Raw genomic sequence first — 24552 nt, 5'->3', positions numbered from 1 at the left:
AGAAGGTGGTCCATTTAATCTAGTTTGTCTCGAGGTAGAGCCTTGGCATTGTACCATCTCTAGTATTTAGATGTCCTGAAACAATTACATATGCCTTCAGATATATATGATGCAGTTTGGAATACTGTTAAAGTAACTTCAGAAAACTTAATCTTATGTGACTTGGCAAGAATATAAATCTTAATATATGTCATACTTCATCATAGTAGAAACTAGAACCAAAATAGATAATTTTTTTAGGAATGTAAATTATTTTGCCTATCTGAAATGGGCCACCCTTCATGCTCTTAAGAAATCTTAGACTGATGGGGGAAAGTGCCTAAAACTTTGAGATTTAGGGATTAAATTTGTAAGATATACTCTGTGGCAGATGACATAGAGCCCATAATATCTATTTTCTATGTTCTAGGGAAGAATTCTCCCATTTGCACAAGAATATATACCTGGTTCACTTTTGCTGAGCCTCTCCATAGCCAACACATTTCTCGAAGTAATTTTCTGTGTATTTATATATATATTTTATTTATTTATTCATGAGAGACACAGAGAGAGAGGCAGAGACACAGACAGAGAGAGAGGCAGGCTCTTTGCACAGAGCCTGATGTGGGATTCGATCCCAATGTGAGATCATGTCCTGAGCCAAAGGCAGAAACTCAACCGCTGAGCCACCCAGGTGTCCCTCAAAGTAATTTTCTTAAACTTAATCATTTGGAGAAGGATAGCACAAGAACAATAGGTTGAGATATAAGAATGGTTCAGCCTATAAAGAAAGATATTGGCTGTTTTCACTGCAGACCCTCAGCCTAAATTTGTTCACCATTTATGAGAATAGTGTAACTATTAAATATCTGATATAATTAGAATTGGCTACTATGGACAGACTGCCCATGTGTATTCATTCTCATAAGAACCCTATGAAATGTAGATGAGAAAATTGAGGCTCAGAGAAATTAAATCTCTTTCGTGTAGTTAGTCAGCTAGTGACAGAGTTTGGACTTATTCCTAGATCCAGCAATACAAAATGAAATAAGGAAAGGGTGAATAAAAAATGCCAGAAGTTAACCAAGTTTTGGGGTCATTATGAGGTCATTGAAGTTTAGATTTCTGAATCAAGATCCCATGGTTCCAGTTTGCACATGTTCTTTACAGAACAAAATGAGGTTCAGGTACCCCGGAGTAATGTCATTTGCTTCCTCCTCCTTCTCTAAGTTAGACTCACTTCTGGTGAGTAGATACTTGGTATCAGCCACTTAACAAATAGCTCTTGTTCTGAGATCCTGTTACTTTGTGTGGTAGCCAACAACTATCCTCTCTTCACCTTCCATCAAGACAAGTTTCCTGGTGAAAGCAAAATCATGACTGAGTCATGATAACTGAGTTTATGATAACTGAGCCAGACTGTAAATGACAATCTTGGTTTACCTCCAGATGGTGTAATTTTATGCACTCACTTTTAGTCTTCCGTACCTGTAACTGTTCTGTGTTATGCATTATGTTCTTAAGGTTTTTTGTTTTGTTTTGTTTTGTCTTGTTTTGTTTGTTTTTTGTTCTTAAGGTTTTGAAGAGGTTAATGCTTTTTTTGTCTTGTTCTGTTTCATTCTTAGCACAGCTTTGCATACCATTAGAAACAAAAAAAATTCATTTTATGTTATTTATTTAATTTTATTTTTATTGGAGTTCAATTTGCCAACATATAGCATAACACCCAGTGCTCATCCCGCCAAGTGCCAAAACAAATTCTTATAATGACATTGTTTATTTTAAAACTAAAATTTGGTTGATTAATTTTATTTCATTGAATACCTTAACATTTACCCAGAGTGCTGGATTTTTTTTTTTTTTTTTTTTTTTGCAGCTGTACCAAATGATTTTGAACAGCTGCAATTTTATACTCCAGAAATGGAGTTTTGTCCAAATAAAGAAAATTGCATAATCTTAATATATAACTCTTATATTAAAGAGATTACTTGATAGATGACTTAAAGCTTTTTATATAATTCTTGGTACATTTCTATCTGCTTTGTCACCCTACTCATTGTTATATTAATTAGGTGAATATCTCTATTCCTTCTATACATAACTGACTTGCTCTTCAGTTTTGTCACCTTCATTTTCTGTGACGAGAAGTGTATCTAGTAGAATGATTGAGGAAGCGTGAATGGTTGAACTGCAGAGCCTCATTGGGCTCTGGTACGTGGCAGGATTAATACCATTTCACATTCCACGTTTCATGAAAAACTTTGAGTTCTCTGCCATTTCGGAAGTAGTTATTGCTGGAGCATTTTCTGACAGTTTTTACTGATTTCATGGCCTGGTAATTGCAGGTAATATATCGGCCAAATGCATTCCGAAATGTTTTATTGAAGAGGGTGTAGACCAAAGGATTTACTCCTGAGGAAACATAGCCTATCCACACAAATACCTCCAGAAGCATATTGAGAGTAGTCTGATTGCAGGAATCACACAAAACTAAAGTTACATTTGTAATAAAAAAGGGACACCACATAAGCAAAAAGAGAAAAAAAACAATTCCTAGAACCTTGGAGGCTCTCTGTTCGTTGGAAATGGTCTGCATGGACTTTTTTCCAGCTGTGGACATTCTTCGCATAAGTAGGTCATCACTTGAGCTGGGCAGAGTTCTATCTTTGTGGGAACCATCCAGCATTGCCACCTTTTCAGGTGACGAGCAAGGTGTTTCATTCCTTCGGAAAGTTGTAGACACAGTCAGCCATGTTAGGCATGGAGGTGGCTTATTTTTGACCAAGGAAGCTTTCTTCTGTAAAGCATGGATAGTGAGAAAGTAGGTGACAATCATGATTGCCAGAGGTGTAAAAAAGGCAGCCAGTGAGCCATACAGCATGAAGTTGCCAAAACGATCCTTTGTCAGCACACAGGTGATGTTGCTTGGGTTACCCTGATCAGTTTCTATCCCTCTAATAGGGACTGGAATGGCAATGCCTAAGGAGGAGAAAATAATATAAATGAAGTTAATTTTATGACCTTTGTCTCTTAGAGTTTATCTTAGTGACTTTTTGTGGTTACTGTACTGTCATTCTTAGTACACACAATGCAGAATCTGTCAAAGCATTTAATCAAGGGAAGATTTAATAACAAATGAAAGCTAAGTAAGCAGACCTGCTGTTTTTAAACAGATTGATTAGTCATTTTAAGTTTATAATTTAAGCTTCCCTAAAGCTGTAGTATATCCATGAAATAAGAGAGAATGTCTTCATTTATTCTCATTTCTCATACTCTTTGTTTGTTTCTCTATCCCAGGTTAAGGAAAAGGAATTCAGGAGAGAATTTGCTTTATTTTTATAATCTAATGTAGTTGATTTAAAGGGAGTACATTCATGCAGTATCTTAATTCTAGATATATATCTATTATCTTTGAGGCTACAGAGTTTCATTTGACAGACATTTTTAGTTTTTGAAGTTTATGAATGTCTTAATCTTTTCCTCTGATGACTTAGGGAAAACTAAGGGGAGTTCATTGTTTTTTTTTTAAAAAATGCCACTTAAAAATTAATAAAATTAATTTTCAAATTGAAGGTTCCTGTAACAGATATGAAAGAAATGTATCTTGTGCTAATTTTCTAATACTTTAAATATCATGAAGTGGGTACTTAAATATGATCTTGCGTGGTAAGTTAGACAGGCACACAAGTGTCATCCTAAATCCTTTCCCTTTGAAACAGCAGATTCTTAAAAAGAAGTCTGAATTGACTGATCTTTAAAAACTTTTAGAATCCTTGTTTTTTTTATGAATCTCATAGCACTACAGCCTTTTTATGGTAGCTGAACAACCTTTGACAGAAATATTTCCTCAGATCCTTTCTAACAGGAAGGTTACTGCTTTTTCTACTTTTCCTCAAGACCACCACCAGAAAGAGGATTCTGTATACTTACTGTTCTATGCTAGAGGTTAGCACAATATAGCTTGAGGGCCGAATCTGGCCTGAATTCTGTTTTTGTAAATTTTATTGGAACACAGCCATACCCATTTGTTAACAAATTGTTTATGACTGCTTTTACTCCACTGCTGCAGTGTTGGGTAGTTGTGACTGAAATCATTAAGAGCTTGCAAGCCCAAAATATTTACTATCTTGCCCTTTACAAGAAAAGTTGGCTGACCCCTGGACTACCCTGTTATTTTTTTCTTTTTTTCTTTTCTTTTCTTTTTAAGATTTTATTTATTCATAAAAGACACAGAGAGGCAGAGACACAGGCAGAGGGAGAAGCAGGCTCCATGCAGGGAGCCCGATGTGGGACTCGATCCTGAGACTCCAGGATCATGCCCTGGGCCAGAGGGGCAGGCGATAAACCGCTGAGCCACCCAGGGATCCCTACCTTGTTATTTCTAAGAGATCGTTATGCTGTTCTTTCCCTCCAGAGCCCTTCCCTTTTGAAGTCTGTTTAATCTGCTTACACCACTCTGTTTTCCATCCAGGACATCTGTTCATCTTCCTCAATGGATTCAGCACCTTGCTATATAGCCTTCCTTTGCACTGTTCCACTGCTCTTACCTTCCTTGACTTGATCTCATTGATGACCCTTCTGACACCTTCATTTTATGTCTGTTGAACTCCACTCTAATTTCTTTTATTATTTTTAAAATTTTAATTCCAGTGTAATTAACATACAGTGTTATTAGTTTCGGGTGTATCAGCCCTCATTATTTTTTGTATTCGTGAAGCCATCCATAAGCCCTCTTAAAACTGTCCCATATCTAAAACCATGAACTTTGTTTGATTTTTCCCTTTCTTGTCCTGCTGCTCTCCATTACTGTGAGACTTCTTTTTACTATCTTGACCTTTAGTCCATTCTTCCTTCTCTATTTTCACATTCCATTAATCTCTTTCAAGCTCACATTACCTTCTCAACCAGCTTGGTGGTCCGTAAATAACATAAGTATTAGTTATATATAACATAAGTATAGTTAGTATATCAAGTTTTCACTGGTACTTTTTATACCCTTATCCCCTTAATCTTTCATTCTTTACTATTTGCCAGGGCTTACCTAGGATAACTAAGTCCAGAAGAAGTGAGCTTTTTTTAGCACTTTGCAGAATTTAAAAACCGAACTAACCCTAACATCTGCTTTTTCTTTTACAAAGTTACTAAATTGTCTCTGGTCCTACAAAACAAAGTGTGATGAAAGGAGCAGTGTTGATCTTGACCTTGGTGCCAAAAAGTTGTTAACGATCTTTAAGCCAACTATTTAAAACCTCTAGGTTTCTTATCTATAAAAGGAAAAAGTGAATTTATAAAATCCCTTCCAACGCTATAAATCCGAGGTCTTCTTTTTATTCTTTTCCTTCTGCATACTAACACTTTATATTAATCTAATTTATTATCTGCCTTCCTTGAACATAAAAACTCTTTATCTTTATATTCCTGTTTCTTAGTATATCATAGGTAATCAGCAAAGGCTTGATCTGTTTATGAATTCATGGGATCTAGCCTTAATTGAGGCATCCCTTCTAAGACTATTTATTGGTTTGAACATATTCATGGTTTCAAATGTCTTAGTTCTTAAGGATCATTTCTCCTGTCTTCTCTCTGCCTTTTCCTCATTTCTCCCACCCTACCCCAAAACACACAGTCACACACACACACCTCATACTATCTACCCTGTCCTCTCCCTTATGTCAGTGAACTTACCAAAGATATGGGACTTTTGGCATGAGCTAGTTTCCCTCCTTTCCACTCTACGTTTTGGTGACTATTAGCCCTTATCTCCCAAGCTCTTTGTCTGGCTTCTTTTGGGGGGGGGGCTTCTGCTCTGTCAGTGTCTACCCCCAAAACTAGCCTATCTCACTGTTTGCAAATCTGTTCATTTTAAATAGACTTTTCCTTGACCCTACTTTCTTCCCAAGCCAGAGTAGTAACACTCCTTATTTTTACCTCCCTGGTATTATTTCAGGAATATAAAAATCACTCATTATCTTGCTTTCCTTGTTTTCCTTTTGTATTCCAGATCTCTCTTAATTTTTTTTTTTTTTTTGGAAGAAGTTAATCTGCTAGTCACACTATTAATGATCATAGTAATTGTGAATCTGTTTTTCTAATATTAGCTTATAAGAAGTTTGGGTTACTTATGCTGTATTTCATGCTAAGATACTCTATTATAGCAGCTATCTTTGAGCATTAAAGGTGGGCACAGGGGCATAAGACAGCTTAGAAGAAATAGTATTTTCTTCTGTAAATCATTTCTGAGTATCACTTGCATCTCCCTTAAAACCTCTGATTAAACATATATCTAAAACACTTATGTAGACACTTACTGCCTTTATTCTATACACATATTGGCCTCCAAGATGAATTTATGATCTTTAATACCTGCATACAAAATGTTTGGGGTTTTTTTTCCCTCTTTTCCTATCTTATCTTCTTAAGTGTGACCAAAGATTTTATTTTATTGTTACTTTAATATAGTTTTGAGATTAGATTTTGGATGCTGCCTAGACCTTAATGATCTGTTGACAAAAATGAAAAGTGTTTTTAGGCTTAGTCTTTTTGCATGTCAAGATCAATGCAAGAAGGTATCTCAGTAAACATTGTGAAGATGGTTCTTTCTGAGGACATGAGCTTTTTGCTTTTTTGCATGTGTTGCTGATAGTATGGTTTATTTTTTTTTAATTTTTTATTTATTTATTTTTATTTTTTGATAGTATGGTTTAGAAGCTATATGATGACGTGGCATAAGGAGCTTGTGTTGATATATCAGTAATCTGCCTTGACCTCTCTTCCTCTCTTGTTGAGTTTCACAGTCTACCAGGCCTGGTATTTTTCTTACCCAAAAAAAACCAAAAGCTATTTATTTACCCCACTCCACATCCTGCTGTTCCCCACATACCTATTGAAATTAACCATACCACTGTAATCTTGATGAATGCTGTAGCTCGTGAGTTACTTTGATTGGCCTGGATTGGCTTTTTGATGGCTATATAACGATCCACAGAAATGGCACAGAGATGCATGATGGATGCAGTAGAGAAAAGAACATCAAGAAATAACCAGGCAGGGCATAGAACAAGTGGGAGGGGCCATATAGTCTCTGAAAAACAAAACAAAAACATATTCTCCTGCAAAATGACAGTCTTCAATCTGCACTTTATTTTTAAAGTGATACATATTTTTGTTGTTGTTGTTGTTTACCTGAAATTTTATGACTTAGCCTCCACAAGACATCCAACTTAAGGTAATGGAGTTAGTAATATTAAGTATATTTCTGTAAATGATACCTTTTAAATACATTTTCTATTTTGTATAATAATCACAATGCCCTTTTTCAAAATCAGTTTAGCATTTTTAGCATTAATTTGATTGTTGCTCTTTTGTCTGTTTCTTTTGTGATCTTTTAAAATTTTTCACATAGTTGCAACTGGAACTTAACCTTGCTAGTCAAATAAAATTAATTTTTAAGCTGCTTTTGTATGAAAAGAATATATTTTACCATATAGAGGAAGCAGTGTAATGTGGCAAAAAGTATTAGAATAAGAGTTTTAGTGAAACCTAGGATTTGTCTCATTTCTACCAATAACTGGCAGCATGATCTTTATTTATAGCAGATTCTCATTTGGTGAAATAATTAAGTGGAATGATTTGACTTTTCTTTTTGACAGAAGTAGTTCCAGAATAAAGTTTGCAAAAGGAATGGCTTCAGATTATTCTGAAGAAAAATGGATTGTTATCCTTTCATATTCCAGAATTCAGTCCTGTCACTGGGGACCCAGTTTAAAGAGCAAGTCTCAAGATTAAACATAGTACTTACTTTATGTAACAAATTCTTATGAAAAAAAAGTATTTATACTTCATAAGTCTTATTAAGTACTTGAGAAATACTGACTTTGAAAAATTTAAGGTTTTGGATATGATACTATCCTACATAGCTTTCCAATAAATTTATTTAGACAAGTATCTATATACATATGGGTTAATATATTGTATATTATTCATAACCCAGGATATACATATTGCAGTTCTAAAACAGCTAAAATTTATTTTAGGGTTTGCCCTAGAATATTTCCGTTAGAATCCACTTTACTAACACACACACACACACACACACACACACACACAAACACACACAATTTTAGACCTTGCTATAAAAGCAAATTACCTCTGTATAGAACAAATGCTATATATGTGAGATTATCTAAATCCTTTTTACATATGTATGTCCACTGACAAAGTATAAACTACTTTTCCTGGTTTTTGCATGTTTATCTGACTTTGACAGGTATAAAATCATTGGGTTGATTGAAGAAAGATCAAGATGTCATTTTAGGATTTCAGAACACCAAGAAACTCCAGTTGTAAACTGTTCGAATTCAAGAAGCCTGGGGGTGGAGAGAGGTTAGCATCCCAGACCCCTCCCCCACAAAAAAAAAGACTATCACTTAGAGAGTTTTGAGATTGACTTGAATATGTCTTTTTCCAAAGTATGCAAATAAATGAGGAGTATTGTTTTAGAAGACTGGGAAACATTGTGTCTTGGGTCTTAAAAGATACACCTACATTTGTTCACTGGTGTAGGATAGGCACTTAGAAAGCCTCATAGAAAGGAATATATGAGAGACGTCTCAAAATAAATCTATGGCAGAGAAATCTTCTTTAGAAAGAATCTAATCCAAAAAAAAAAAAAAAAACCAAACAGAAAGAATCTAATCAATTAGATTTTTCTTCCTCTTCGTCCTAGTTTTCAGATTCTCTGTTGATAAGTAGAAAAGGACTTTGGACAGTGAAAGGCAACAATGGACCTCAGCTTAAGCAAACTAACAGTTCAAGTAGAGTGAAAAAAACCACATGATAGCATTTCGCAGTGGAAACTACTTGAAATGAGACTACATTTCTAACTGTCCTACAGTTCTACGTTTAGGACTGAGCAGAAGATAGAAAAATACTCATCTCTAGAGCTACAACAAGAGATACTGATTATAGTTTCAAACTGGCATATTTAGCTTTTCTAACTATGTTTGTTTTTAAATTAAGATCTCAAAAATTTTACTTATAAATCTAGTAGCCATGAGCAGGAAGCCACAATAGAACTCTCATGTAAGAAGTACATGTCTTTGGAAAATAGACAGTATGACTTATATATTCCTAATTGTGGGCTAAAAGAGAAAGCTCTTTAGTGCTCTTTAAGCCTGTGAAGCTTGATTAGGCTTACTTTCCAACAGAATGAGTTTAGTTTATAAACTCCCAATTTTGGGATGCAAAGTAGATTCTGAAATTAATGCAGATTACTAGAATTGTATTATTTTGGTCAGTACTTACTGCTAACAGTAGAAATACTGAGACATGATAGAGAATTTTCTTTTCTTTCTTTTTTTTTTTTTTAAGATTTTATTTATTCATGAGAGACACACACAGAGAGAGAGAGAGAGAGAGAGAGAGAGAGAAAGGCAGAGACACAGGCAGAGGGAGAAGCAGGCTCCATGCAGGGAGCCTGACATGGGACTTGATCTTTACGTAAGGAGACTGTGGTATGAGGTTTAGGATTGAGAGAGATGGATCTTCATGATTAACCTTTATAATTGCAAATTTTGTGAAGATACTAGTCAATAGACTTTTTATGAAAAGAACATAAAAGTAATACAACAGCATTAAATTTATAGAAACCTTTTCTATAAAACAAAACAAAACAAAAAGCTTGTCTGCCTAAATAGATTGAGGTAATCTAAGAATTTATACAAATTAAAAACAGTTCTAGACATTCTCAGGTTATAAAGGGATTTTCCCTAGTCCAGATACTTTCATGTCTATAATTTTTTTCAGTTAGTATTAATTTGATAGGCTCAAGGTCAGAAAAGTTTCTTACTATTCAGAATAACTAAAAAAGGTTTAGTTGGTTTGGTGTGAGTAGGTTAACTTCCCAAAACTTTGTTATTTTTATTAGGAGGTTTTTTGTTTTTTTTTTTTTAAGATTTTATTTATTTGTTCATGACAGAAACACAGAGAGAGGCAGAGACACAGGCAGAGGGAGAAGCAGGCTCCATGCCGGGAGCCCGATGTGGGACTCGATCCCGGGACCCCAGGATCATGCCCTGGGCTGAAGGCAGACACCAACCACTGAGCACCCAGGCATCCCTTTTATTAGGAGTTTTAATTTGTTTTAAGGATTTAAAATTTCATTTATTTGTTGTAATGTATTATGTCCAGCTTATTTCCATAAGAGTTTACTATACTATTTAAAATGGACCAGTTACAAATTTATATAAAAAGAAAAGTATATACTTTTCTCATATATATGAGAGTCAGTATAAGAAATAAGTTATCAGGGGATCCCTGGGTGGCGCAGCGGTTTGGCACCTGCCTTTGGCCCAGGGCGCGATCCTGGAGACCCGGGATTGAATCCCACGTCGGGCTCCCGGTGCATGGAGCCTGCTTCTCCCTCTGCCTGTGTCTCTGCCTCTCTCTCTCTCTCTGTATGACTATCATAAATAAATTTTTAAAAAAAATTAAAAAAAAAAGAAGTAAGTTATCAGGTACGTGAACTAAATTAATTACTGCTGTTCTGGGGCTCTGAGTTTTGTTTTTTGTTTTGTTTTGTTTTTCTCATAAAAGCTAAGACAAAAAAGGGAAAACTATTAAATTTTATATAGTATTTGTTGTCTCACAGAAAGTACACAAAATTTCTTTGAAAAACCTACTTCAGGGCAGCCCTGGTGGCGCAGCGATTTAGCGCCACCTGCAGCCCAGGGTGCGGTCCTGGAGACATGGGATCGAGTCCCATGTCGGGCTCCCTGCATGGAGCCTGCTTCTCCCTCTGCTTGTGTCTCTGCCTCTCTCTCTCTCTCTCTCGCTCTCTCTCTCTCTCTGTCTCTATGAATAAATAAATTTTTAAAAAATGAAAAAAAAATGTCTTTTTTTAAAAAAAAAAGAGAAAAACCTACTTCTTCCTTTACCTTCCCCCAAATTGATCTTTTTTTTTTTTTAAGATTTTATTTATTCATTCATAAGAGACACCAGAGAGAGAGAGGCAGAGACAGGAGAAGCAGGTTCCATGCAAGGAGCCCGATACAGGACTCGATCCCGGGACTCCAGGATCATGTTCTGAGCTGAAGGCGGACGCTCAACCACTGAGCCACCCAGAAGTCCCTCCCAAATTAAAGAGGAATTTAATTTCAATAAGATTTGAATAATAGCACTTCCATGACTGCCTGAAATAATGACAGATCAGTAATTATAGGAGGAAAACAAATCTTGTGAGTCTTAGGTTATAGATAGTTCATTATTTATCCAAAAAAATTAATAGCACAAATGTTTTGTTGTTAAAATGAAAACTTGCATGCTTCAGGTACCACCATACATAAAAAGTGGTAATTTTGCCATTCAGTTACATCACTTTCTATTTGTCTCCAGACAGGGTTCAGCAACTTCATAGGCATGGTCCTAGGTCTAATATCTTCCTCAGAAAAGAGATCTTGCAATCATCTCAAAGAGTCATACAAGTACTGGTTAAGACCCAAGTATTCTGTATCATTTAATATGAAATATAACTTTAAAAAATATTTTGTTCTGCCTTGTCCCAAGAGAAAACTCTATGGCTGTCTTGTTAGGTAGAGTTATTTTGAGGTAAATGTTGGCTCTTTGCCAAATATGACTGTTTTGGTTGATATAATTTCTCATTCCGATGTCCTCTCTTGTAAATTAGGAATAATGGTGATGATAACCAATTTTATAGGATTGCTTTGAAGATTAAATGCAATAATAAAAGTGTTTAGAACAATGTCTGGCATAGAGAAAGCACTCAATAAATGTTAGTTCTTATTACTAATATTGTTTGACAGAAACTGGCCAACTAGACGACCCATTAAAACACTCCTACTTAGAAATGTTAAGTCATATTATTACTGCAAAATCAGTATGTTTGACCTCCTGCCCACTGTAGCAAGAATGCATGTATCCAGTTGAATTTGAAGTTGTACTCTTTTTAAAAAGGCATGAAAACATGTTTATCTTTTAATTTGTCATGAAGGTATGCCTCTTACTCTCTGTCTTTATATATATACACATAAATAGCAAACATAAATATCTGTATGTATTGCCATGTTTGTCTTTTTACTTTTTAATTATTTATTTTGCTCTCTTTTTAACTGATATAAAAACCTGAGTTTTTTTGTTTGTTTGTTTGTTTTAATTTTTATTTATTTATGATAGTCACACACACAGAGAGAGAGAGGCAGAGACATAGGCAGAGGGAGAAGCAGGCTCCATGCACCGGGAGCCTGATGTGGGATTCGATCCCGGGTCTCCAGGATCGCGCCCTGGGCCAAAGGCCGGCGCTAAACCACTGCGCCACCCAGGGATCCCAAACCTGAGTTTTTTTAACCAGAAACTCCCATTTCTTAGTTAGATGGACTCATGTGATCTGAAACCTGCTTTCTCTTTGGGCAAGTTTTTAGTTTGAAAGCTGAGTAATGTGATTAGTTCAGAAAATAATTAAAATTGGTCTGTAAATCTGAGACCTAAGATATTTGCCTTTTGAGGATTTAAATGACTGTAGTTTTAGCTATTCTAAGAGAGTTCTGCCTAGAGTTTACCGAGTTAAATGAATATATTAGAGTAGGACAAATCCTAAATAGCCTAATATCCAAAAAGGACGTAGTTCTCAAACTACCCACCCTTTTTTTTTTAAGATTTTATTTATTCATGAGAGACACAGATTGAGAGGCAGAGACACAGGCAGAGGGAGAAGCAGGCTCCATCCATACAGGGAGCCTGATGTGGAACTCGATCCCAAGACTCCAGGATCACACCCTGACCTGAAGGCAGACAGACGCTCAACTGCTGAGCCACCCGGGCGTCTGTCCCATGCCCATTTCTTTTAATCTTTATCTTCCAGAAAAGAGACCGATCAGTGCTTCGGTTTTTATTATCAAGCTTCTGTTTTGTTTTTGTTGTCGTTTTCCCATTACATTTGAGCATATAAAATATTTTGGGAGTAAATGTCTAATATGATAGTGTTTTAAATGTTTCAAGTGATTAATACTTAAGAAATTGTTTTCTTGGTTTTTTAAATTTCTACTTTCCAAAAAGAAGTGCCTTTAATTGCTTTTCTCCCTTATTTAAGAATTGTAGAGCAGCATTTCACTGCTTAAATAACTGATTTTTTTTTCTTTTACTGCTGTACATGTTTCATCTCTGGTCAGACTCACATCTAAACTAAATCATAGGGATCCCTGGGTGGCGCAGCGGTTTGGCGCCTGCCTTTGGCCCAGGGTGCGATCCTGGAGACCCGGGATCGAGTCCCACGTCGGGCTCCCGGTGCATGGAGCCTGCTTCTCCCTCTGCCTATGTCGTCTCTGCCTCTCTCTCTCTCTCTCTCTCTCTCTCTCTCTGTGTGTGACTATCATAAATAAATAAAAATTTTAAAAAAATAAACTAAATCACATATACTCTTTTCATACTCTACTAATACTTGCCAATCATTAGTGCCTATTATGTACTGGGCCTTAGTTGACCATTTCACATTGCATAGCCTGCAATGTGTAAGATTCATCATACCTGTTTTACAGACAAGGTGATTGAACCTGATGTGTTAAGTGACTTGTCTAAGCCAGCACAGGAGAACCAGGATTCAGTGCCTGCAGTGTCTTGATTCAGACCTCTATCTTTCAGCCATTTTATTTTATACACCCTCTGCCAGCGCTACCACAGATGCTGTTTCAACTTTAATCCTGAAACATGGATTAAAACTTGTTATAAATAAACCAATAATGACCAAACACTATATTTTCTCCTTTCACATTTTAATCATTTATTTAATGAGAGAAGGGAAAATTCAGAGAAGTTCTTAAACTGTGAACATCCTGTCTTTTTTATTTTATTTATTTATTTTTTAATTTTTATTTATTTATGATAGTCACACACACACACACACACACACATAGAGAGAGAGAGAGAGAGAGAGAGAGAGAGAGAGAGAGAGAGGGGCAGAGACACAGGCAGAGGGAGAAGCAGGCTCCATGCACTGGGAGCCCGATGTGGGATTCGATCTGGGTCTCCAGGATCGCGCCCTGGGCCAAAGGCAGGCGCCAAACCGCTGCGCCACCCAGGGATCCCCCTGTCTTTTTTATATTGGCATATGCTGTTCTGTTTTCCTTTGCATCTTACTCAAGTATTTCTCAATGCCTTCTGAGTAGGCATTTTCGAGCCTTATGTTATAAGCTACTAACTTGTGAATTTTCGAAATTATACATAAGACAGTTAAAACTAGACCTATGAATAAAGGTTAAGTCTAGTGCTCCCAGAGTGAAAGAAGTGACAGAAAAACTGACACAGATATCAGAGTTCATTTGAGAGACCATGTTAGGCCTCTCATCATAATCTTGGTAAAAAGTGGAAATTCTGTTTTTAAAGTTATACTGCTCTTTTTTTAAAACTTAACTTTATTAAAACATTAGCTTATGTAAAGTTTCTTTTATTCCTTTCATTAAATTTCCCTGAGATCATTAAAATCACTCATACCACTCAGGTGTAGTTAATTTTTTATGTTTACAGAATCAGGGACACTTTTGTTTGTTTGTATAGACTTTAGAAGTTCATAAGATTATTTCTGTAATGAGATAAAAAGATATAAAATCTACTCCTGCCTTTTAAAGTTATCATAAATTCTTATAAATGCATTAATTTAGAAAGTCTTTGTATTTGTTAACATGTAAAGGGCTTTAAACCTTAGTATTTGAAGTTAGGTATGAATTTATAATATATGCAGTTCTAGTTTATGAATGCTTCCTTTGGACCTTTTTAGAGGGCAGAGTATGCAGTTTTTCATAGAAATACGATAATGTTTTTAATAATGAATTTAATGCAATAATTTTTAAATAGTGGTTAAGTTCCCAGGTTATTTTTTAAAAATTGAATCCCCCTGTAGAGCTTAGTTACTGATAGTAAAAGTGTTTGGGACTATAAAGGATTTTATTTTATTTTAAGATTTTATTTATTTTTTCATGAGAGAGAGAGAGAGAGAGAGAGAGGGAGGGAGGGAGGGAGAGAGAGGCAGGCTTCATGCCTGGAGCCCGACGCGGGACTCAATCCCAGGACTCCAGGATCACGCCCTGGGACAAAGGCAGGCACTAAACCACTGAGCCACCCAGGGACCCCCTGGCCCCAGACTCCCAGCTTAAATATAAGCTTAGTTGTCAGCTCCAAATACCTACTCTTTTCCTGTGGACTACAGGAATTATCTCTCGTACCTGTTTTTGTGTTTTTTTAGGTCATATCATGTTGTACCAAATTATTCAAAAAGTTATAAATTTATAAAAGAGAAGAGGATAAATAATACTATTAAAGAGACCATTAAAACTATGGATCCTTACTGCTTATTGCTTGTTCTGCTACATAATTTATTTATTTATTTTTTTATTTTTTATTTTTTATTTTTTATTTTTTGCTACAGAATTTAAAGCCTGGGTTAGATGTTAATTTAGAATGGAAAGTTTCAGCCTGTCACCATCTGATATTTGGGGATTCAAATACTTAATTTTAGATATCATTCTACACTTAAAAATCTAAGATTTAAACCTAAATATAATATTTTTATTGGAGTTTTTGTTTTCCTTCTAATATGTATTCTAGTTAAATAAACTTTATTTCTGTAACCTGAAATCTTTTTATCCTCACCGTATAAATTTCAGGAAGCCCTATCTGCTGCAAATAATAATTTTTCTTAAGCAGTTAAAGAATAGTATATCAATTTATGCCGAGCATTGACTAAGTTAAGTATCCTCTTACTGCTTTTTCTTAGAAACCCTCATAATTTATCAGCAATTATTTATATTTACCCAAATTCTATAACTAGCGATGATACACATAAATGAAAACTACTTAATTTTAATATCATCTTTTTTTTTCATTATCTTTTTTATTATAACAAAGCTATATATATATCTTGATATTGTATATCAAGCTACATTATTATAATAACTGGTTTTGGTCACTTGTTTTAATAATTTTTAATAAATTATTTTTAATAATATTTTATTTTAGGTCAGTTTTCTTACTTGTATCAAGGACGTGAATGGTTAGAAATCATAAAAATTAAATAGATGAATCATCTCTTAGGACACTGTGAACCAGACCATTTCCTTTAGCAACTAAACATAATATTTTCTTAATATGACACATGCGTAAGAATTAGGTTTAAGTTTAAAGTACACAAACAATAAAGAAATATAACACATTTTTAGAACAATTCCAATTTTAAATTGGAGTTTAGTGATTCAAATTGGAATTGAGTGATTTCAAAGATTTTTTTTGTTAATAAATAACTCAGAGCATACCTGTCATGGGAGTGTCCTAGTTGTTGATTTATCAAGGGGAAAAAGTATTAATGGGAAAGTTAAAGTATAAGTCCATTCTTCACTATAATTTTTAAGTGACGAACACAGAATCTGAATAATGTTAACTTGGATAACTTTTTAAATGGTTAGATGACTGATTAGACTTTCATTAGATGAGTAGGGAAGGAGTAGAATTATTTCTAAGAAATTATTTTTTGTTCTTTAATACATTATCAACTATAGAAAATGATGGAAACAAAGGACAGTTCACTCACTGTATCTTTAAATGGTCCATCTTTAAAGACTGAGTATTCATTTCTCTAATAGTATATTTTAGTTCTCTGGTTTGATATCAGGAACAAAGTGAAATACTTACCAAACATTATTGTCAAAAGGGCAATCGGCATCACAAACAATCCAACTAGCAGATCAGCCACTGCTAGGGACATTAGAAAATAATTGGTAGCATACTGCAGCTTTTTTTCCAGTGAAATAGCCAGAATAACCAGGATGTTCCCACCAATTGTGGGTATTATCACCATGAGTATCAGAAGAGCTGCCCAGTGTGGTTTCTTTCCCTGTTGCTCACCAGTCTGTTTCATTTCCTCTGGTATCGATTCTGTTTGTAATCCAGACCAGTTAGCAAAGATTAAGTGATGAAAGGAGCTCTGCACAATGTGCTCAGGAATTGTGCTCTGTTCTGATATTCTATAAGAGATGGCCATTCGCTGTTTTTGTGTGATATGATCCACTTCTGGTCAGCATGGTCGATAGCTAAGCTGGTCATCTGCTTTTTAAAGACATTGTACCCAGGCCAAACACTCAAAACCAAAGTTGACTCCTTCTTTTAAAAAAAATTTCAGGTTCTCTAAAATGAGAGCGTGCACGCATCTGTTCTTTTCTGTAGGTAAGGCCCAAGGGTTTAGCCTTCTGCAGAGGCTCTGATGTCAGAATGTTTAGTGAAAGAAACTGGTAGCTGTGAAAGAAAGACTGTTTATTAGTTTCTCTCTCTGCTGTAGTGGTAGATTCGTGTTTGAATTTGAATGCCAATGAGTCCCAAGAGTTCCCCCTAGATATAAAATATGTAGATTACATTATTTTATTTTGTTATTTTCAAGAAACAGAAAAAAACACTTGAACTTAGAGTAGCCCTTCCCATCTCAATAGATCTCTTTTGCATTTGTGGCAATGCAACGTATTTCCGCAATCATATTCCTGATATGTCTCAGGTTACGAAACAAGAGATACATTTATTTTTTCAGTGGTTATTTAAAACAAACGTTTAGGTATTTCCTGACCCTTGAATGTCTTTTTACCTTTACCTTAGAATATGTATAGAATAGAAACATCAAAGCACTAAATAGTTGTGAATAGAACATTTTGGTACCTGCTGGTTACCCACTTAGAAATTCTTCAAGCCCAGCTAAGGTCCAAATAAATTATTTACCAGCTAGGAATCTTTATTTGTTATTGGGTTTTGTCTGATCAGGTTTATCTTAATACTGATATAATTGCCATTTTTATACAACATTTTAAAATTCTTTTAGTTTGAGGTAAGGAAAAAAAGTAGGTATTAGTAGGATCCAAATAATTGTTTTTTGGTAATTTCATCTTTCAAAGAAAGCCTATACCGCCACAGATATTTTCTAAATTTATCACTTTTTGCCAAATTTGAAACAGTTCCTTGCTTTGCTTTAAGTAATCATTTTTTTCCTTAACCTGCCCAGTTTGGTGGGGAAAGAGTATAAGCTAAGAGGAAGATTAAACCATTTAATCATAAAATCTATAAATCCCATATTAAGTATCACTCCTTTAACATTGGTAAAATTTTTGTTTTGATCTTTAAACTACTGAATAGAAATAAAAGATTATGGTAGCAGTTTTTTTGAAGGAAAAAAAAATTTAGATTTACTTTATATTTATTTGTTAAACACTTACCTCTTATTGTTAATCTCCCAAGCATGTAATTTTGTATGCTCAGTAGACCTGCTTGCTGCTCTGACTGAAGAAGTCCTCCCATTGACTTATTCAGAGTCTCCTGCTCTGTTGCTTGAAAGCAATGAAACAAATGTGTCGAATAGCTGCACGCATGCCAATGAGGTTATTTCCTCTTTGATACATTCATTTTTAAAGAGTAGCAGCATTCATTATAATTCATAAAACTACCAGTTAAGTATGTTGAACTAGTTCATGACCCTATTTTGTTGTATTCTTAAGAGCTCTCTTTGATATTTGAGGGACTGAAATAAACTCTGTCATTTTTAGCTTAAGATAGTTTTGCTTTGGATTAACACTGAGCTGTTTCTCCCACTTGAAAAAAAATAAGATATAATCTAGAGATTCTAGAGTTTTCATTCTGTGAAGAATGTGCCCTGTAAGCCTTATAGTGATTCCCAGAATTTAATTTCAGAACAAGATTCTTACTCAGCTTTTATGTGTTTGCTGTGGAGCACAATTAATTCCCTCTGGTTGCAACCTTATATAGAAGAGTACAGAAAGGTCTGAATTCTACATGTATACATAGGTTTTAGCAGAAACTTTCATTGCTCATTTTTAAACAGATGGCTTCTGGGATTGAGGGGGGTTGGTTCATTAGCAGTTTTTTTTTTTTTTTCACAGATACATTAGGAAAAGTATACAGGATGTAATGAAAATATATTTCTGCCTTCAGAAAGTTGGTATAAAAATTTTAACAGCTATGCTAAGTTTTTTTCTAAATTGTAAGACTAGCTTGGCATTAGAACATCATTTCTAAAATTTCCTTTATGAAAGATCGTAGATCACCTTTTTTTTAAGATTTTTCTTTTTCTTTTTTTTTTTTTTTTTAAGATTTTTCATTTATTCATGAGAGAGAAAGAGAGAGAGGCAGAGACACAGGCAGAGGGAGAAGCAGGCTCCATGCAGGGAGCCCAACATGGGACTCCATCCTGGGTCTCCAGGATCACACCCTGGGCCGAAGGCTGCGCTAAACTGCTGAGTCACCCGGGCTGCCCAAACTAGCTCACTTTTAACAGGTCCCACAGCCCAGCTCAAATATAAATATTTCTTGGCTTTTTTTTTTTTTTTTTTTTTATTCCTTTCTTACTCATTCTCTTTGACAAGATCAGTGAAAGAGTTAAAATTCTAAAAATAGCTCTTCCAAACTTAATCTTAGACTCCACTCACTCTCCCCTGATGACTGATTTTACCTCTATTTTAATGAAAGATTTAGACCAATCTGAAAATGCTACCACCTTTTGCCTTCTCAAAATGTCTTTCTTTTCATCCATCCTACCCTTTGGAGTTACGTTGACATTACTCTTTTCCACAGCTTCAAACATATTGTCAGTTTACCTAATGTGATTCTTTCTTCTGCATGCCCAGTTCTGCTATTGAACACACTCTACTGAATTTCTCATTTCATTTATGCTTTTCAGTTCCAGAATTTGTTTGGTTTTATTTATATCTATCTGTCTATCTATCTATCTATCTATCTATCTATCTATCATTTCTATCTATTGATTTTCTTGAGTTGATAAGGCATTGTTCTGTTTTCTTTAGTTATTTGCCTTTCTTTTTTTTCACTTTGAATATATTTAAGATAGTTTAAGTTCAATACCTGGGCTTACTCAGGGACTGATTCTGTTTCTTTTTTCCTGTGAATGGGCTATACTTCATTTTTTTCTTTGCATGATTCATAATTTTTTGTTGAAAACTGGATGTTTTGAATATTACAATGTGAGAAACAAAGGAAATCAGATTCTCTGCCCCCTCCCGCTTCCAGGGATTTATATTGCTGCTTGTTATGGTTGTTTGGTGACTTTTTGTTTTTATTTTTTTATTTTTTTATTTTATTTTATTTTAAGATTTTATTTATTCACTCATAGAGACACATAGAGAGAGAGGCAGAGACACAGGCAGAGGGAGAAGCAGGCATCATTCAGACAGCCTGACGTGGTACTCGATCCAGGGTCCCCAGGATCACGCCCTGGGCTGCAGGCGGCACTAAACCACTGCGCCACCAGGGCCGCCCTTTGGTGACTTTTTAAAAGAAGTTTTATAAAGTCTGTATTCTTTCTCATGAATGGCCACTGAAGTCTGTGTTACATTAGCCTAGTGGTTAGCTAGTGACAAGAGTTTCCTTAAATGCCTGGAGCCAAGGAAAGGGAAAAGGAAAAAGACTCTCTCCGTCTTTGCAAATTGTGTTGGAACAGTCCGTTAGCACTCAGCCAGGTCGTTTATCACTGTGCCTTAGCCTTCAGTTCCTGTGTGTGCTGAGCCTGAAGTGAAAGTTTAGTCTTAAGGCTTTCCTGAGCGTGTGTCCAACCTGAGTATTCATGTGGTATTCTTGATTCCCCCAGTATATGCAGCAGCTTTTAAAACCCTTATTAACTACACATATCTCCTTTCCTAGCCTCTTTTTTCCCAAGCTTCTCTGTCTGTCCTACTGACTTAGCCACCCAGACTGCCGTGCTTCTCGGTCTGCTTATTGCCTAGCCAATTAATTAATCCTTGCCCCAGGCTCCCATGGCCAGTACTTTTTTGCTTTTTTTTTTTTTTTTAAGATTTTATTTATTTATTTATGAGAGACACAGAGAGAGGCAGAGACACAGGCAGAGGGAGAAGCAGGCTCCATGCAGGGAGCTGGACGTGGCACTCGTTCCTGGGTCTCTAGGATCACGTCCTGGGCCGAAGGCAGGCGCTAAATGGCTGAACCACCCAGGCTACCCCTACTTTTTTTGCTTCTAAGTGTTTTCGACAAATGTCACTTGGGAAGTTGCTCCAACCCTGGGAGTACTCTAAGTTTGGTGAAACAAGGGCAGACTATTGCACTGGTGCTTCAGGGAACCACCAGACAGGCTGAAGCCCAATTTATTCTCAGTAACAAGTGTTTAGGACACAGACTGCCCTCTCCACTGACACCACCAGTAGAGAGGAGTAGAGAGGTGATAGATGGGCAGTTTAAAACATCACAGCACTCTCTTACAATGCTTCATTAAGCTGTCCCCTGGTTGTTGTGAGTTTTTGTCTAGATTACAGACTTCTATAAAAGTTGATTCAAAGATGCAAATATTTGATGTAAATTTGCTCAGCTCTGCAAGTCTTCAGTAATTACTGTAATCAGCTTTAAAGGTAAACTTCTATTATCAGGATACTTATTTAAATATCAGAAACGAATTGAACTTTCTGAGAATTGAAGTATATTTATGTTCATTTTATAAAATCAAGGAAATATTGATACTTTAATAATGTACAAGTTGATAGCATCCCACTCATACTATAAGTCTTTCCTTTGCTCATTTTAAGGAATGATGGAAAGGAATGTGCTAATAATACTATTATTTTTTGAATATTACAAATTTGAATATTACAGATTTCTCTAGATCCAGGAATGCAATTTGATTTTTTTAAAGATTATTTATTTATTTATTCATAGAGACACAGAGAGAGGAGAGAGAGGCAGAGACACAGGCAGAGGGAGAAGCAGGCACCATGCAGAGAGCCCAACGTGGGACTCGATCCTGGGTCTCCAGGGTCATGCCCTAGGCTGCAGGCGGTGCTAAACCGCTGCGCCACTGGGGCTGCCCCAATTTGATATTTTTAAGAGCTACGTTTTTTATTAGGGTGAAGTAGAGTTCTTTATATAAATCTTACGAATCTACTTTTTCACCTTTTGACATATTTTCACCCTATTTTGGTAACACCTAAAAGAAACAATCTGTTTGGAAATAAAGCAAAAACTTATCTAAAACTGGCTATTTTTAGTTCTATGAAGTCTAGTAAAATGACTTCAAAATATTTATATTAGGGCAGCCCCGGTGGCGCAGAGGTTTAGCACCGCCTGCAGCCCAGGGCGTGATCCTGGAGACCCCGGATCGAATCCCGCGTCAAGCTCTCTGTATGATGCCTACTTCTCCCTCTGCCTCTCTCTGTCTCTATGAGTAAATAAATAAAATCTTTAAAATATATATATTTATATTAAAGGTAGGACTAAATTTGTACAATTTAGGGCAGGATCTGTGTAATTTTGTTTTGTTTTCTTAATGGTACCTTACATGTAGTTGATAGATCTAAATTGAGCAAGTGAAAATTCATATGTAGCAGCAGCTTGGGATACAGAGGCTCGTGGGATGAAAGTACATTGGACTGGGATGCCTGGGTGGCTCAGTGGTTATCTGCCTTTGGCTCAGGGTATGATCATGGAATCCTGGGATCGAGTCCTGCATCGAGCTTCCTACATGGAGCCTGCTTCTCCTCCCTCTGCCTATGTCTCTGCCTCTCTCTCTCTCTCTCTCTCTCTCTCTCCCCTCCCTCTCATGAATAAATAAATAAATAATTTTAAAAAAAGAAAAGAAAGTACGCTGGGAAAACAAACCTGCTGTCTTCCTTTTCAGTTATTTTCCTAATGATGAATATTTGATGCATCTCGTTTATATTGTAATGAAAATAACATTCAGAAAATATATCTCTCACTTTTTAACCTAATGATATTCACTTTTTTAGTTTTACAAACTAGCCAAAAAATGAATAAGAAAGTTGGTACAGTTCTCACCACATGTAGTAGCTCCATTGTTAAAAACAAATGTGGCTAGCACATTTATAATTGTCCGAGAAAATATACTTTTAAATTTAACATACCAAAATATAAATACATGAAAAAGTTGTCATATGTAACGCATTTTATGCTAATACAGTGCTTTCCAAACTATTGAATTCCTTGCTTACTACCTCTCCCTATTAAATAAAACAAAGCATACTATTTTCCTGTGACTTGATCATTTTAGACATTTATTTTTTCTAAACATATTCATGGAGGGGTGCTTGGGTGGCTCAGTTTGTTGAGTGTCCAACTCTTGATTTTGGCTCCATTTGTTGTCTTGGCCCCATGCTCAGGAGGGGTCTGCTTGTCTCTCTCCCTGCGCCTCCCCTCATTCACACATGCTCTACCCTCCCCAATAAGTAAACAAATAAATAAAATATATTTATAAATAAATAAATATGGGACGCCTGGGTGGCTCAGTGGTTGAGCATCTGCCTTTGGCCGAGGGCGTGATCCTGGAGTCCTGGGATCGAGTCCCGCATCGGGCTCCCTGCATGGAGCCTGCTTCTCCCTCTGCCTATGTCTCTGTGTCTCTCATGAATAAATAAATAAAATCTTTAAAAAATATAATATGCAGGTGCAGAGATCAGTTTTTATTGCAGATCAGGGATTAGTCATTTAAGTACTTTGTTATAAATGCTAATCTAAGGGAGTTATATCAAATGATGAATTATTTTTGTGATATTATCTAAGAGATAAATGTTTGCATAGAAAAGCTAAAATTCAAGTAGTGTTAGAATTATCTAAAATAAATGAAAGGAAGTTTTATGGGCTATTATTAAAGATTTGGTGTATTTTCTTTTAATCTCTCTCTTTTTCTTCACCTGTTTGTTTCTACCTTGCAGTTTATTTGTTGAAGAAACTGGGTCATTACTACTGTCTAGTTTGCACAGTATGGATTTTACTAATTGCGTGTTATATCCCTATGTGTAGTATAATGTGTTTTTGGTCTTCTGTATTTCCTGTAAATTGATAGTTGGATCTTGAGGCTTGGTCACGTTGAGGTTCAATTTCTCTCTTTCTGTCTCTCTTTTTTGGAGAGGCAGGGTTGGCAGTGCATATAAGGTCTACTTGTTTCTATTTTTATTATGTTAGCAGCCATTGTAACAATTATGCTGAACAATTAATTCACTTCAAGCCTCAAAGTGATGGCGATAATTGTTTCGCCATTTATTCACTTATTAATAACTGTTACTTTAAAATTTTTATATTTATGCATACATTTTATGTGTGTTATATGTTTAGACAAAGATTAATGTGCAGAAGCTTTGCTTTCAGTGAATATTTACATTCCAGTCATTGCTTAGAAGGACTCTTTTGTCCTTTTAGAGCTACTTGCTAAGAATTAGAGTAAACATAGAATATTCTGGTTTTATTGTACTCTTGAAGAAGCTGAATGTCTAAGCTAATTTATTAAATAATTTATCATTTCTTGTCTTAACACTTTACTGAAGAATGTGTCAGCATTGGAACTGTTATAGACTAAGAAACTTAACAAGAATTTTTTTTTTATGTCCTTTGAGTTTAGAGCCCTCACAACCTATTTTAGTCTTTATGGTAATCAGCTAGGTAAAGCTCTGCATTAAGCTCCCAGTATTTATGTTCCCTGGCAAAATTTTCGCTGAATCTCATGAAACTATTAATCCTATTTGAAGTATAATACTTTTTTAATAAGTGAGC

General features: G+C 35.5%; 2 protein-coding genes across 4 annotated transcripts in view; one reads left to right on the top strand and one right to left on the bottom strand.

Moving 5' to 3' along the window:
• Positions 1–24552, top strand: part of PSMD1 (proteasome 26S subunit, non-ATPase 1) — a 92959-nt gene that overhangs the window by 35918 nt on the left and 32489 nt on the right. The gene's annotated exons all lie outside the window — the stretch shown is intronic.
• HTR2B (5-hydroxytryptamine receptor 2B) lies at positions 1642–18353 on the bottom strand. Of its 3 annotated transcripts, none has more exons than XM_026006274.2 (4): positions 18231–18353; positions 16669–17268; positions 6860–7060; positions 1642–2958 (listed from the first exon to the last, which is right to left on the bottom strand). In XM_026006274.2, exons 2-4 carry the CDS (start codon positions 17015–17017, stop codon positions 2204–2206), a joined length of 1305 nt encoding a protein of 434 aa, XP_025862059.2. In that variant the 5' UTR covers positions 17018–17268; positions 18231–18353; the 3' UTR covers positions 1642–2203. The 3 variants fall into 3 exon arrangements, with proteins under 3 accessions (XP_025862059.2, XP_072575285.1, XP_072575286.1); XM_072719184.1 differs by having other exon boundaries at positions 16669–17361; positions 18231–18328; XM_072719185.1 differs by lacking the exon at positions 6860–7060 and having other exon boundaries at positions 1926–2958.

Source organism: Vulpes vulpes, chromosome 9 (assembly GCF_048418805.1).
Source record: "Vulpes vulpes isolate BD-2025 chromosome 9, VulVul3, whole genome shotgun sequence".
Taxonomy (NCBI): domain Eukaryota; kingdom Metazoa; phylum Chordata; class Mammalia; order Carnivora; family Canidae; genus Vulpes; species Vulpes vulpes.
The sequence above is the reverse complement of the archived record's forward strand: the minus strand, read 5'-3'. Positions and strand labels throughout refer to the sequence as shown.